Source organism: Coregonus lavaretus (assembly GCF_964263955.1).
Source record: "Coregonus lavaretus genome assembly, chromosome: 30".
In the NCBI taxonomy this organism is placed as follows: domain Eukaryota; kingdom Metazoa; phylum Chordata; class Actinopteri; order Salmoniformes; family Salmonidae; genus Coregonus; species Coregonus lavaretus.
The window spans coordinates 31,752,926-31,767,120 of record NC_140017.1 but is presented as its reverse complement, the minus strand read 5'-3'; the positions used below and the strand labels follow the sequence as shown (position 1 = coordinate 31,767,120).

General features: G+C 43.6%; 1 protein-coding gene across 1 annotated transcript; it reads right to left on the bottom strand.

Annotated features, from left to right (window-relative positions):
* Nucleotides 1-7,704: 7,704 nt before the first annotated feature.
* On the bottom strand, nucleotides 7,705-11,173 carry LOC311105554 (glutamine amidotransferase-like class 1 domain-containing protein 3, mitochondrial). The gene is made up of 5 exons (XM_084147730.1): nucleotides 11,087-11,173; nucleotides 9,219-9,331; nucleotides 8,694-8,865; nucleotides 8,307-8,508; nucleotides 7,705-8,181 (listed from the first exon to the last, which is right to left on the bottom strand). Exons 2-5 carry the CDS (start codon nucleotides 9,324-9,326, stop codon nucleotides 7,989-7,991), a joined length of 675 nt encoding a protein of 224 aa, XP_084003856.1. The 5' UTR covers nucleotides 9,327-9,331; nucleotides 11,087-11,173; the 3' UTR covers nucleotides 7,705-7,988.
* Nucleotides 11,174-14,195: the final 3,022 nt, after the last annotated feature.

Sequence of the window (14,195 nt, the reverse complement as noted above, 5' to 3'; positions counted from 1 at the left end):
ACTTTTAGCAAAACTGTTTATTTTTAATTCACAATCTGTAGAAGCAATGAGAATAGAAAGGTTCAGAACTTTTGAAAAACATCACAGTACGGTTGAAATATATATGGCAAATAGAAGTCCTATATGGATGGTGTTAAGAGATAGATGGGAGGTATTGAATAGAGTTGAAGGATGGGACTAATAACAAATAACAACAAATAATAACAAAGATAGCTAATAATGTAAAGCATACTGTGTCCATAATAATTATATAGGTTGTATGTTGGGAGCTTTTGGGAAAGAGCACAGTTAGAAAGATATGGCATATAGAAGCAAACCGGATGGACATCATGAAAATGAGGTTGAGAGTAGAAGAAGTTCAGGAGCAAAACAAATAAAAATTAAAAAAGATAATATATATATATATAAATAGAATTATTGTAAAAGTAACTCTGTCCATAAGGTGTAGATAGTAAGTATAGACCAGAAGTAGAGGCCTGGGCATTGTTGTTCACTAATTTACTCCAAGTAGGGAAAGGATGGTGGGGTTGAAAAGTAATAAAGGGGAGTATATATATAAAAAAAAATTAAAAAAACATGGGGGATTGGAAGTGATGCAGACAATTACATTGATAGAAGATACAATCTGCAATATTAAGCTGATCCATTCCCCCCCCAAAAAATAAAAATAGAAACTAGAGGAAACAGGTGAAGTGGAAGGCCGAATGTATCCCTGTCTCAGAGATTCGTAGACATATGTTTCCATAGCCGCCTTCTCCTCCTGTGACAGAGGGTACATGTGACTCCGGGGAAGTGCAGCGCCCACCTGGAGATTTATCGCACAATCCCCCGGGCGATGGGGTGGTAATTTAGTCGCCCTCTTTTTACTGAAGGCGAGAGCCAAATCGGCATACGTGCATTGTGGAGACCTGGTTTGGACTCTCCACTGTAGTAGCCCCTAAGGAAACCCCTACACACCTCCCTGAGCACTGACTGGACCATCCCTTGAGAGCCCTCTGTTGCCATGAAATAGTGGGGTCATGAGTGGTTAACCAGGGATGGTCCAGTCAGTGCTCAGGGAGGTGTGTAGGGGTTTCCAGGTAGAACATAGAAACATAGAACATAGATCGGCAGTAGCTAGTATTCCGGTGACGACGAACGCCGAAGCCTGCCCGAGCAAGGAGGGGCAGCCTCGGCAGAATCTGTGACAGTAATTACCTCTTCGCCTGCCCTGCCGGAAGCTGGGTCGGCGGTTTGTGGGGCCATTCAAAGTCCTGAGGAGATTGAACAAGGTATGTTATAGGTTATAGCTTCCTCCTGATTATCGTATTAACCCCTCGTTCCATGTGTCTCTCCTCAGGCCGGTGGTTGCTGGTCCACTCCAGTCTGAGATACGGGAGGTTCCTCCACCCCCACTGGACATCGAGGGGGCACCGGCGTACTCGGTCCGTTCCATCTTAGATTCAAGGCGTCAGGTGGGAGGCCTGCAGTATCTCGTGGAGTGGGAGGGGTACGGTCCGGAGGAACGGTGCTGGGTCCCTAGGAGGGACATCCTCGATCCCTCCATGTTGAGGGATTTCCACCGCAGTCATCCGTCCCCGAGGCCGGTGTCTACGCACGGCTGGAGCCGCGCATCGGGGGGGGGGGGGGGGGGGGGTACTGTCACGGATTCTGCCGAGGCTGCCCCTTCTCCTTGCTCAGCTATCCTTGCTCTATTGACACTCGTGACAATAAAAAAGCCTGTTCACTGAAGTTTTTAAAGTTCCTCTTTGTGATGACACAGGCTTAGATATTCGTATTCTCACATCTGTAACACAAACAACTGGGCAATGGTCACTAATATCTTGGGCGAAGATACCAATAGAAACATATTTCTCTGGTGTATTCATTAAAATAAGATCAAGGAGAGTCGAATTTGAAGGATCTTTAGGGTTGGGCCGTGTAGGCTTAGTCTCCAGCTGGGTTAGGTTTAGATCATTACACGTCTTTTAGATTGTCTGAAGCCTGCATTTCCCAATCATAATTTAAGTCACCCAGGATAATAACTTCTGATTTAGTAAAAGACGACAAACTAGTTAACTCCTCAAATGCACAAAGGTTAGCAGAGGGAAGACGGTAGACCCCTATAACAGTTATGGATGTAATGATGGGGTTGTGCAAAGCTGTCATCAAGGCAAAGGGTGGCTATTTGAAGAACCTCAAATATAACATTTTGATTTGTTTACACTTTTTTGGTTACTATATGATTCCATATGTGTTATTTCATAGTTTTGATGTCTTCAATATTATTATACAATGTAGAAAATAGTAAACAATTAATAAAGAAAAACCCTTGAATGAGTAGGTGTGTCCATACTTTTGACTGGTAGTGTATATAAAGTGTAATATTGGGAAGCTAACTCAAAATTGAATACATTTAAACTCTATATCTGACATGGTACAGGTGTCTTTTTCTTAAGCCCATAACCATGTTTCTGAGGTGTATACATTTATTTCAAAGTAGATTTGTATAAGACTACCAAGAAACACTGTGTTAGTCACATGGAGCCTCCAACTCAAACAAAGTATGTTCAAAAGGCGGTTGAAGGCCCTGTCTGGTTGATATTGATATAGTTGGTTTGGCTATAAGATTGCATTGAACTGCACCATTTGGTCTATCCCAATTTGTAAGTCGCTCTGGATAAGAGCGTCTGCTAAATGACGTAAATGTAAATGATCAATATGGGAAAGAGTAGAAATTGGAATTACTTTAAGGTTAGCACCATAGGGCCTGAGGCCGCAGCCAATGTCAATATGAGGAACTCTCAGAGTAACCAATGATGTAACCAATGTGGTCCTCTGTAGCTCAGCTGGTAGAGCACGGCGCTTGTAACGCCAAGGTAGTGGGTTCGATCCCCGGGACCACACATACACAAAAATGTATGCACGCATGACTGTAAGTCGCTTTGGATAAAAGCGTCTGCTAAATGGCATATTATTATTATTAACTGAATTACATGGGCTTTGGGTGTTATCTTGCACCAGCACAAGCCCTCTACATGATTTGAAAACCGAGGGGGTATTCAAGTTTATGGAATTCACAATTTGAACTAAAGCACTGAGTGAGCAGACCACAGTGGGCTTCTCTTTTGAGCTAACAATAGCAGATCTAAGAGTGGAGTTCAAACGAATGGATACTAGATTACAACTGACAACACCCCTGGCAGTATAGACAACAGTGCAATGATAACGCTTAGAAATGATGGGAGGTATTACCTGAGCGGGGCTTGGTCTGTCTCTGTGTCAATATCTTAACACGGTTCCAGGCTCCTAGATGGTTTGGGTGGAGTCCATCTCCGTAGAGCATCTTTTGTTTGTTGCCAAGAAACTGAAGATCTCGTACAATGCTGTGTACTACTCTCTTCACAGAACAGCGCAAACTGGCTCTAACCAGAATAGAAAGAGGAGTGGGAGGCCCTGGTGCACAACTGAGAAAGTCCAGTGTCTGTGTTCTTTTGCCCATCTTAATATTTTATTTCTATTGGCCAGTCTGAGATATGGCTTTTTCTTTGCAACTCTGCCTAGGTCAGCATCCCAGAGTCGCCTCTTCACTGTTGAGACTGGTGTTTTGCGGGTACTATTTAATGAAGCTGCCAGTTGAGGACCTGTGAGGCATCGGTTTCTCAAACTAGACACTAATGCATTTGTCCTCTTGCTCAGTTGTGCACTGGGGCCTCCCACTCCTCTTTCTATTCTGGTTAAAGCCAGTTTGCACTGTTCTGTGAAGGGAGTAGTACACAGCGTTGTACGAGATCTTCAGTTTCTTGGCAATTTCTTGCATGGAATAGCCTTCATTTCTCAGAACAAGAATAGACTGACAAGTTTCAGAAGAAAGTTATTAGTTTCTGGCCATTTTGAGCCTGTAATCAAACCCACAATTGCTGATGCTCCAGATACTCAACTAGACTCAAGAAAGCCAGTTTTATTGCTTCTTTAAAATCAGCACAACAGTTTTCAGCTGTGCTAACATAATTGCAAAAAAAGGGTTTTCTAATGATCAATTATCCTTTTAAAATGATCAACTTGGATTAGCAAACACAACGTGCCATTGAAACACAGGACTGATGGTTGCTGATAATGGGCCTCTGTACACCTATGTAGATACTCCATTACAAATCAGCCGTTTCCAGCTACAATAGCCATTTACAACATTAACAATGTCTACACTGTATTTCTGATTAATTTGATGTTATTTTAAATGGACAAACTTTTTGCTTTTCTTTCAAAAACAAGCACATTTCTAAGTGACCCCAAACTTAACGGTATTGTATATTCCTCAATAAGCAGACAGTTTCCACATGGAAAATGTGTCCAGTCAATATTATCCCTGAACTGTACAAAATAGGTGCAGTTCCTACATAGGATGAAACATTCACCATTGTCTCTGAAGGTGGTATCCTCCAATCTGGAAAAAGTTAGTTTCCCCGTATGGCAGAAAGTGGTAGACGCCATTTTGGAAAATGTCAGTTAAAATTCACACAAATAAAATAGGTTTGGTGAGGAATCAGCTAAAAGTAAATCAATCAATCCACACAGTGTGATATTTAGTTAGACTGAATCACACAGTTTGTAGGATTACCACAGTTATAGGCAGCAAGCCAGAACCCAACCACAGACTAGAATCCAGCCAGCACTAGGAGCCACAATAATCACAACCAAGGCAATAAACTGGCCAGCATAACAGCAAGGAGAGAGCGGTGACTTACTCAATGAGATTAAATGCTGGGGCCCATCAAAAACAGCAACGCAAAGGAGGCCGTGTTACCAGTATGATAGCCAGGAGAGAAGCACATTGGCGGGGATGTAGCTATCTGCACAGGCTGGTGGAAAGCCGGGAAGGAGGCAAGCGCTACACCAAGCCACGGGAGAGTCAAAAATAGTAAATCCAAGTAGGCTAAACCAAGTGGAGTTCAAGCTTGGCAGTAGTCCAAAAACATCCCAGGCACAATGTCAAGTGGAAGGAAGAAAACAGCAGTAGGCAGGTGTCTGCTCAGATAACGCCCCAGTGGAGAGTAGGATGCCCAGGTATATCCAAGTAGGTCTCAAACGTTTCAGCAGACCTATTTTGTATGTCTCCTTAAAAACTCTGTATGCAATTGTACACTATTGTCCAATGTGTTCACAGCCAGATGAAACAAAAGGTAAAAGGAGACAAAAAACACAAAACACTTTTCAGCTACAAACACTGATCAAAGAAAAATACATGTTTGCCACCATCTTGAAAAGGGGAGTGAGTGGTTTAGCTAATATGACTAGGATAATGCTTTTGGCTGCTTGAACCTGAAAGTTAATTTGAAAACCAATAGAACAGGCGAGCGCATATGAGGCAGACTTTATAAAATATTTTCCTCCATGTTTCTATGGTGGGATTTTGGCTATAGGCTACTTTGAAGCAAGGTAAGACATGCCTCATCATATGAAGTAAAATGTCCAGGTTTCAAACAATTAAGGAACAGGAAAAATATAGGGATGCTAATGATAGGCCTAACCGTCTTCTCGTAGATGGAAAGGCTTTCCAAAAAACCTTCTCAATGTAGCCTATGCCTCCCTGGCAGAATGATATGATTATTTGCATCAATCCAGTGGCCATTTGTTTTGCAAACTCCATCTCATATACGCTACAGAAACACTGCTAACCAAACAATAGTGCTAGGTTCCTGCACAGTTGAATTAAAGGGTAACTACACTCTAGATTTTTCCCAGACTTCAAAAGTTGTCTCCTGATGTGGTTTAAGCACTGTTTCTGGACTTAGAACATCCAATTTTGGACTCAGAAACCTGAGTTTCTGACTCAGTTGACAGTCTCATTCATCTGTTTAAATAATAGGCCTACTATTAGCCTACTGAACAGTACAGCTTGGGTTTTCCTGACTGTGAAAGACCAATATGGGATTTATCATTTTAGGTCATTCAGAGTGTACTGTATGTCACAGTTTGTCATATAATTTCTCATAGGGCGCCTTTCCTCCACCGGGCAGGCAGTTTTGATTTTTTTTGGTCAAAATGTAAGTATAGCCACTGCCAACCGCCGATAAACCCCACACTGTCTGGCAGTGTTTTCCCGCACTTCTGTTGGAGAGGGCAGGTGTTCATGCAGGAACCAATGGGATGCTCGAGGGGGCCATGAACGCCCCAAATTTCAGGCCTCAGACACACTATTGGCAGGTTTCTATGGGCGGGAGTTTCTGCTTTCCATGGTGACATCATCATGTGGCAAATTGGTTAATAGACCAATAACAAAGAGTTCCAAACCACTGCCAACAGCTAGTTCTCAGTTTCCCCTCCCAACTCAGACCACTCCCAGACAGTTCTAGCAAACTTCTTGAGTAATAGTTTTGCTAAAAAGCAATTTCTCAATTTAATGGAACTATATTACATTAAAGTACTTCATTGTTACCCAGAAATTATTTGATATTGATATAAAATCTGCTGCATTGGGCCTTTAAACAGTGTATGTGCATAATTCAATATACAGTCATGTACACCTACCCTTGATTTCTATTTATAGACTACATCAGATTGGAGGACACATTGGGAGGGATCTAAAGCCTGGTTCCCACTGTAAGCATTAATGCTCAAATCTGTTTTGGAATACTGACTGTCCAAACAGCAAGTTACAAGCGACCAAATCAGATGGGTGTGTGCTCAGACAGCGGTCATTTGCGGACATGCCTACACTAGTTGTCATAGTAACGACGGGTGTGTGCGCAGTGGTGTAGGCTAATTGGTGGTGGTGCTTGTGCTTCCAATCACTCAGAAGTTCTGTAGCAAGCTAAGGTGACATCAATGCCTGACATGGACGTTTCCCCAGTTACTTTGAATGTTCAAAATCATTGTGTAAGAACACTTTAAGCCTCAAAGGATAAGATGATCCAACTTTCAAAAGAAGTCTTTTTTTGGATAGCCACAGCAGTCAACTAGCTAGCTGTTTAGCACATTCACTAGTCTGTACAATTAACAAGCTCGTTTGACCAGAACATGTGGTAGCTGTCAGAGTAGCTGTAGTAACAATCAACAAGTAGTAACAAGCAACAAGATATGCCAAATAAGTCTAAACCACTTTAGGGCAAATAAAATTCAGATTTGCCCGTTCAGACTAGTCGCATGGCCAGGAACAAGATTTGTATCTGAAATTAAACCTACAAATGTGGTTTGAAATGAGTCTTGAAATATCAGAATCCATGTGGATTTTGGCTGTTCCGACTGCAGGAAAAATATGCTTACAATTTTGCTTTGAGTCAAACTGCCACGTGAACAAGGCTTCAGACCATACCCCCATACAGAATCTTTCCAGATTCTGTATCTGTGCTTATGAAATGCCCCAGGACCAGTGGATGCAAAATAGCATCAAAAGATCCACCACCATATTTTACAATAGGTATGGGGTTATTTTCTGCTTATGCATCCTTATTACGACACCAAACTCACCACTGGTGCCAAAGAGCACCATTTTCATGTAATCTGCCCATAGCATGGGTTTCAATCCAAGTGCCGTTTACCAAACTCCAGGTGTTTAAATTTGTTGGATGACATGAAAATAGAGCTCTTTGGCCACACACACACGTGGTGGGTTTGGCATCGAAATAAGGATTCATAAGCGTCGCTGCTGAACCAATAAACACAAAAATCGGGTTTCACCCAGCGTCGCCGCTTCAACCCCTAATGACAAATCATTCACTATAGAAATGTGTTTTACGTCACTTTTATTACAATTTTGATAGTAGCACAAATCACAGTAGAGATACATAGCTCTTATGTCTGTTTCAGCTTTTTAAACAAGCCAGTAAGTGACACTGGAGTAAATCAGATCAGGATGGTCTCCAGGAAAACAACAAACCCGATTCTAAAGGTAGAGTCCTAAATGACACCCTATATAGTGCAGTCCCAAATGACACCCTATATAGTGCACTTCCTTTGACCCATAATCACTATAAAAAAGGGAATAAGGTGCCATTTGGGACACAACCTTTCTAGGCCAGTTTGAGCAGCTCTGTAACCATCACACCCACCCCATCAAACACCTCGTGTATGGGAGCGTTACACATGAAGGCGGAGGTGGTGACCAGCTTGTTCTTTACGTCAATGTGCACCTCCCCCACGTTCTTATTCACGTGTTTACAGCCCAGCTCAGTCATGGTGGTCGCCATCTGGGCATAGGGCCATCTAGTGGTGGGAGGGAGAAGAGCAGCAGGGGCTAAAAACACACATTCTGTGCTGCTTATGTTTAAACAGAGACATACTGTATACACACACACCGTCTCTCACACACCACTGACACCGTAACCCACCTCTCACACTCTTTGTCGTGTCCCACGGTGATCTCACACCCCGGCAGGGCCCTAGCGGCTAGGACAGGGGAGATGCAGCACATAGCCAGGGGCTTGCCTACGCTGTGGAACCCCTTAATCAGCTTTTCTACCTGGGGTTGAACCGTGTACTCCTTCCCCTTTACAGCCCAGTCTGACAGGTTCTTAGCCACACCAAAACCACCTGCAGGACACAGTTGGGTTGAGCACAGTAGAAACCAGCCCTGGTCCTGAACCGGTAAAGGGGAGTAAGGATTGTGGTTGTATGCTGATGATAATGGAAGAATGATAGTGACAGAGGTGTATATAATGAGTGAGAGTGATGGAGGTATATAATGATGAAGGTATAAATGAAGGAGTACTGCTTACCTGGGATGACGAGGGCGTCGAAAGCCGTGATGTCCAGTTTGGTAAGGTCTGACACGTCACCGCGGGCAATGCGAGCACTCTCCTGCAGGACATTGCGTTTCTCCGCTGTGGGTTTCCCCTCGCAGTGGTTCACCACATGCATCTGATCCACGTTGGGGGCAAACATCTGGACCTGGGGTGATAAGGGTTAGACAGTCAATACTGTACATCTGTACCTACAGGAGAAGCCAGAAGGAGAGAGTCATAATAGTGTCCATGCTAATGAGATTGGAACCTGCATTCCCAACGACAAGCACTCTGAACACTCCGGGGGAGACTACGATTAGAAGTACAGCAGTAGAAGGAGCAGTCATCTAGAGGCATATTGACGACATGCAAATCAATACAAACTCTGCACCACTCTCTAGACTAGAGGAAGTCTGTAGTTGTCACAGCAATCTGACTATAGAGTGGGGTTGTACAATCAGAAGGTTAGCATGAGAGACACGAGTTTGAACTACCATGTAAACGTTAAGTAGTCCTTACCTTAGCTCCAGCCCTGCTGAGGTGGACCAGTACAGCAGACGCCTCATGGATTTCTGTCCCATCGTAGACCCCACACCCTGACAGAACTACAGCTATACACTTTACCATGGCTCCTGCAACAGACAGACAAGAATTACAGTATGGGGACAGTGATGCACAACATGCAGTTAGATTAAACTGAAGTCTAGACTGTACCCGTCACAAAGCACCTATTGTTTTCTCATCAATACACATCACATGGCATGTCGAGTAGTGCATCAGGTAGTGTCAGGTTATGTACACAACGGTGTGTCCCAAACGGCACCCTATTCCCAATATAGTGCACTACCTTTGACCAGGGCCCAGGTTTTATAGTAGTGCAATACAGAGGAAATAGGGTGTCATTAGGGACAACCCAGACAGGTGAGCATGACGTGAGAACGACTTCCCAGCAGCAGAATCTATTAAACATTTAAAGGCCTGAGACGTCATTTATCAACTGAGCGTAAATTGCTTACTAAATTCTGGCCTACGTGGAGATTCTAGGATTTGCATGCGCAACAAATTATTGGGATTTATCAAACTATCGCACGCAATATATACACACACGTCCATATTGCAAGCGCTACAACCTCGCCTGGAAAATGCCCTCCAGTCACCTTTTATGGTAACAAAATCACCCTAATAATGCTGTATGATTTGGAGATGTTGGAACAGGGCAATGAGTTTCTAAAAGAAATCGCAATGGCACATTTTATCACATTTCTGTAGGGGTGTGAGCAGAATGTTTTAACCTATAGCGAGTGCCAAATGCCAAACACTGGCCTCCTGAGTATCACAGTCTCTAAACGACTGTGTCCAGGCAACACACCAAAGCCTTTCCCTCCCTATGCCTCTAGTCAACAACACCTGGTACAGGTAGAGAGCCATGTGTGGATGGAGGGTAGAAAAGCACAGAATCCACAGAGATGTGATACGCATCAGTTCACTGATCATTCGAAAGCCTGGTTCAGATAGGCCTACAACAGGTTAGGACAATTTATGCAGCAGGTTAGGAGAATTAGGTTAAGGTTAGGAAAAGTTAGCACAAAATGTCCGATGCGACCTTAACATATCTAGTTACAACCAGGTTTGCCCTTAAAACTGTCTTGGTTTCCACGAATGCGATGTTGTTAACGCAGCACGCGTAAAAGAAACGGAAACTCTGGTCTGAGGCTCAAACCGATTGGCTGAAAGCAACATCTAGGATTAGCATATAGCCACTAGCATAGTGGTGGAAAAGTGTGTTTCATAAGGAAAGCACGCATATTTCCCCCCCCCCACTCTGCATTAAATAAAGTTAGAGGATATCAAAGCCTTTAGGTACGAACAGGTCCACAAGGGATACGAACCGTTGCATACAACGGTAAAATGACGACTCAATATCGCCTTCTGCCGGCCTTCGGGTTAAACGTGATGAAGCTGAAACAAAGTTGCCACTTTGTTGTAGCAAACGGGAATCATTAAGTACATGTACCAGAAACAGGCCACACGTTGTGATTTATCAGATAAATATCTGCAAGCTAGGCTAGCTAACTGCAGTAAAAATAAGACCCGGAACACAGAAAGCGCACTGTTCTTTTGACCAAACGTAGCCTATCCGTCTCGTCGCAAGTCTTTAGCTAATTGACATGTAGAATTTTGGAAACTCCAACAGCAGAGATGCGTTCTAAAACGGCATAAAACCGTCTCGGCTGTTAGATGTGAACCGGGCATAAAACTACAATGTTCACCTGGCATCACTTATCCACAACTATTGCGTTACATTACCAACTCTGAATAAAACATTAATGCTAAACTGTTTACTTTGGCTACATGCAGTACTAATTGATCGACAACGTTAATCTCACCTTGTTACAGTAGTAGATAAACGTTCTGTGTAGGTCTTCTTTTTCACTCCGAACGCTACTGTGTTTATATCCTCCTTCTGTGGCCCCTCCCATGGAGGAGAGGTCTTTCTTCTTCTTCAATGGGGTTTATCGGTGGTTTGCATCCAACGTTATAGTGCATTACCGCCACCTACTGTACTGGAGTGTGGGCCAGAGTCAGGGAGAAACTAAATCCTACCTGCCAGCCCCGTTGCTCTTAGAAAAGATAACAAAATATTTGAGACTATATCTAATGACGTTCTACTCAATATACTCTTTAAACTAATTTCCTGTATCCCATTCTCCCTCATACTAGATCTCATCCTCTCTCTTTCCCTCGGATACTGCCCACACTGTAACAATACATGTTCTACGGTCTCTGTTTCCTAGCAATAATCACACTTTCCAGTTGGATGCTTTCCTATCACATTTAATGTCTTATTCAACTAGCTATGTCCCACCCTTAATCTTGTAAAAATAGCCTCCTCTCTTCTGTCCCTTACTGCCGTCCTCCCCTCCCTGACTTTCCTCTGTACTTGAAATAAATGCCTGCCCTTATTATCTCTATTCCACTGCTCCTGCCATCTCTGCACCATCACTGTATATATCAGGCTTTTTGCCTTGCTCATTGAAACTACAACATCAACATCCCCACTACTAAGTGCTTGTTTAGCCAGTACATCAACTGCCTCGTTCCCCTCCACCCCCACATGGGCTGGGACCCAAGTAAATCTTATCTGTATACCCATCTGTCTAATCCTGCCATGGGTTTGTAGCACCTCATAAAGCAGGTCTTGTCTGCTACGTGATCTAAAGGACTGGAGACTCATTAACACTGCACATGAATCAGAGCAAATAACTACTCTGTCTGGCTTAGCTTCCTCCACCCACTGCAAGGCCAACAGTATGGCCATCAGCTCCGCTGTATATACAGCCAGATTATCTGTAATATGTTTCCTGACTTCCACCCCACATTCCTGCACTACAAATGCTGACCCAGTACGTCCTGTCCTTGGATCTTTTGAACCATCTGTGTAAATGGCCACAAAATCCTGATACACAGTATCCAGACATCTCTTAAACAAATCAGATGGATCAACACTCTCCCTATATTTCTGTAGTCTCTCCAACACTTCTAGATCAACTACTGGAGGCGGGAGTAGCCATGGTGGATTTACAGGAATATCTACTGTTGGACTAAACTCCCTTCCATACAGTCCCATCTACTTCACCTGGGTATTACCCACCCACCCAAAGCTTGTGTTCTGTCTTTGCTCATGTTCCCAGCATGCCTGTAAAATCCCTTTCGCAGGATGAGACACCCCATGTCCTTGCAGGTTGACCCAATAATTCATTGCCAGCTGCTGTCTCCTAATCTGCAATGGAATATCCCCTTCTCCACCTGTAATGCAGACACTGAGGACGTCCGAAACGCCCCATTACATATTCTGAGTCCTTACCCCTGTATGACATCTAGCCTTTCCAATGAGGTCCGGGCTGCTGAACCATATGCTATACAGCCATAGTCTATTACAGATCGGATCAACGCAACATACATGGTCCTCAATGAGGAACGCCCAGCCCCCCACTCCTTTCCCGTCAGACAGCGCATCACATTTAGCACTTTCTTACACTTTCCCACCACTCTCTCAATGTGTTCTGCCCAGGTCAGTCTAGTATCAACATTCACCCCAAGGAACCTGAAGGCCCCCACCCTCTCCAAGTTTCTCCCATGTAACCTCAAGCATACCTCATCTCCCACCTTCCTCCTGGTAAAGAACACTGTTTGAGTTTTCTCTACAGAGAACCTGAATCCCCACATTAATGCCCACCGCTCTACCTCATCAATTGCTTCCTGTACCTTCCTGACTATGTATGGCACATTTCTTCCCCTCTTCCACAAGGCCCCATCATCTGGAAATAACGACCTCCCAATATCCGGCTGTACCTGAGAGTAAACATCATTGATCATGATTGAGAACAACAGAGAACTAATCATACTCCCCTGTGGTGTACCGTTATCCACCAGATAGCTGCCTGATAGAGACTTCCCAACCCTCACCTGGATAGACCTTCCAAACAGGAAATCCTTTATCCAGTTGTACGTTCTTCCTCCTACCCCCATAATATCAAGCTTGATTAACAACCCCTCCTTCCACATCATATCATACACCTTCTGCACATCAAAAAAGACAGCTACAACGGTATCCTTGTTCACCTGAGCATTCCTGACCTCTGCTTCTAAGCAGAGCACTGGGTCCATAGTTCCCCTACCCTTCCTGAACCCACTCTGATGTGGCGATACTAGCCCTCTGCTCTCCAGGAAGTAAGTTAGCCTCTCCGTAATCATATGTTCCATAATCTTACATACATGTGATGTTAAAGCTATTGGCCGGTAGCTTGTTGGCCTCGTTGGGTCATTCCTGGGCTTCCGGATTGGTACCACTACAGCCTCCTTCCAACTGCCTGGTAGTTTCCCTGTAGGAGAGGTCTGGAGACTAGTGAGCTCATGAAGGCAGCGTTGAGTGATGCTGGGAGGGAAAAGGGAAACTTGCCTTACTGCCTTCTCTGTTTTCTCTGTTCTAAATCTCTCAGAACCAGACACTGGATGGATTGTGTCAGTGTGTCAATGTTGATGAAGATACTGTATGTATACTGAACAAAAATATAAACGCAACATGTAAAGTATTGGTCCCATTTTTCATGAGCTGAAATAAAAGATCCCAGAAATGTTCCATTTGCACAAAAAGCTTAGTTCGCTCAAATTTTGTGCACAAATGTGTTTACATCCCTGTTAGTGAGCATTTATCCTTTGCCAAGATAATCCATTCACCTGACAGGTGTGGCATATCGAGAAGTTGATTGAATTGCATGATCCTTACACAGGTGCACCTTGTGCATTGGGGAGTCGCAAAATCAGAAAATCGTCTTACCTGCTACACTGGAAGTGTAACTTTTGGTCTTGGCGAGCAGCATGCAAACCACAGCCAGGTTTTTAAAAAATGAGTAGGAGTGTCTCACACTGCAAAAATTATGCGTACAATTTTAATTTTAATTTACCTTTATTTAACTAGGCAAGTCAGGTAAGAAC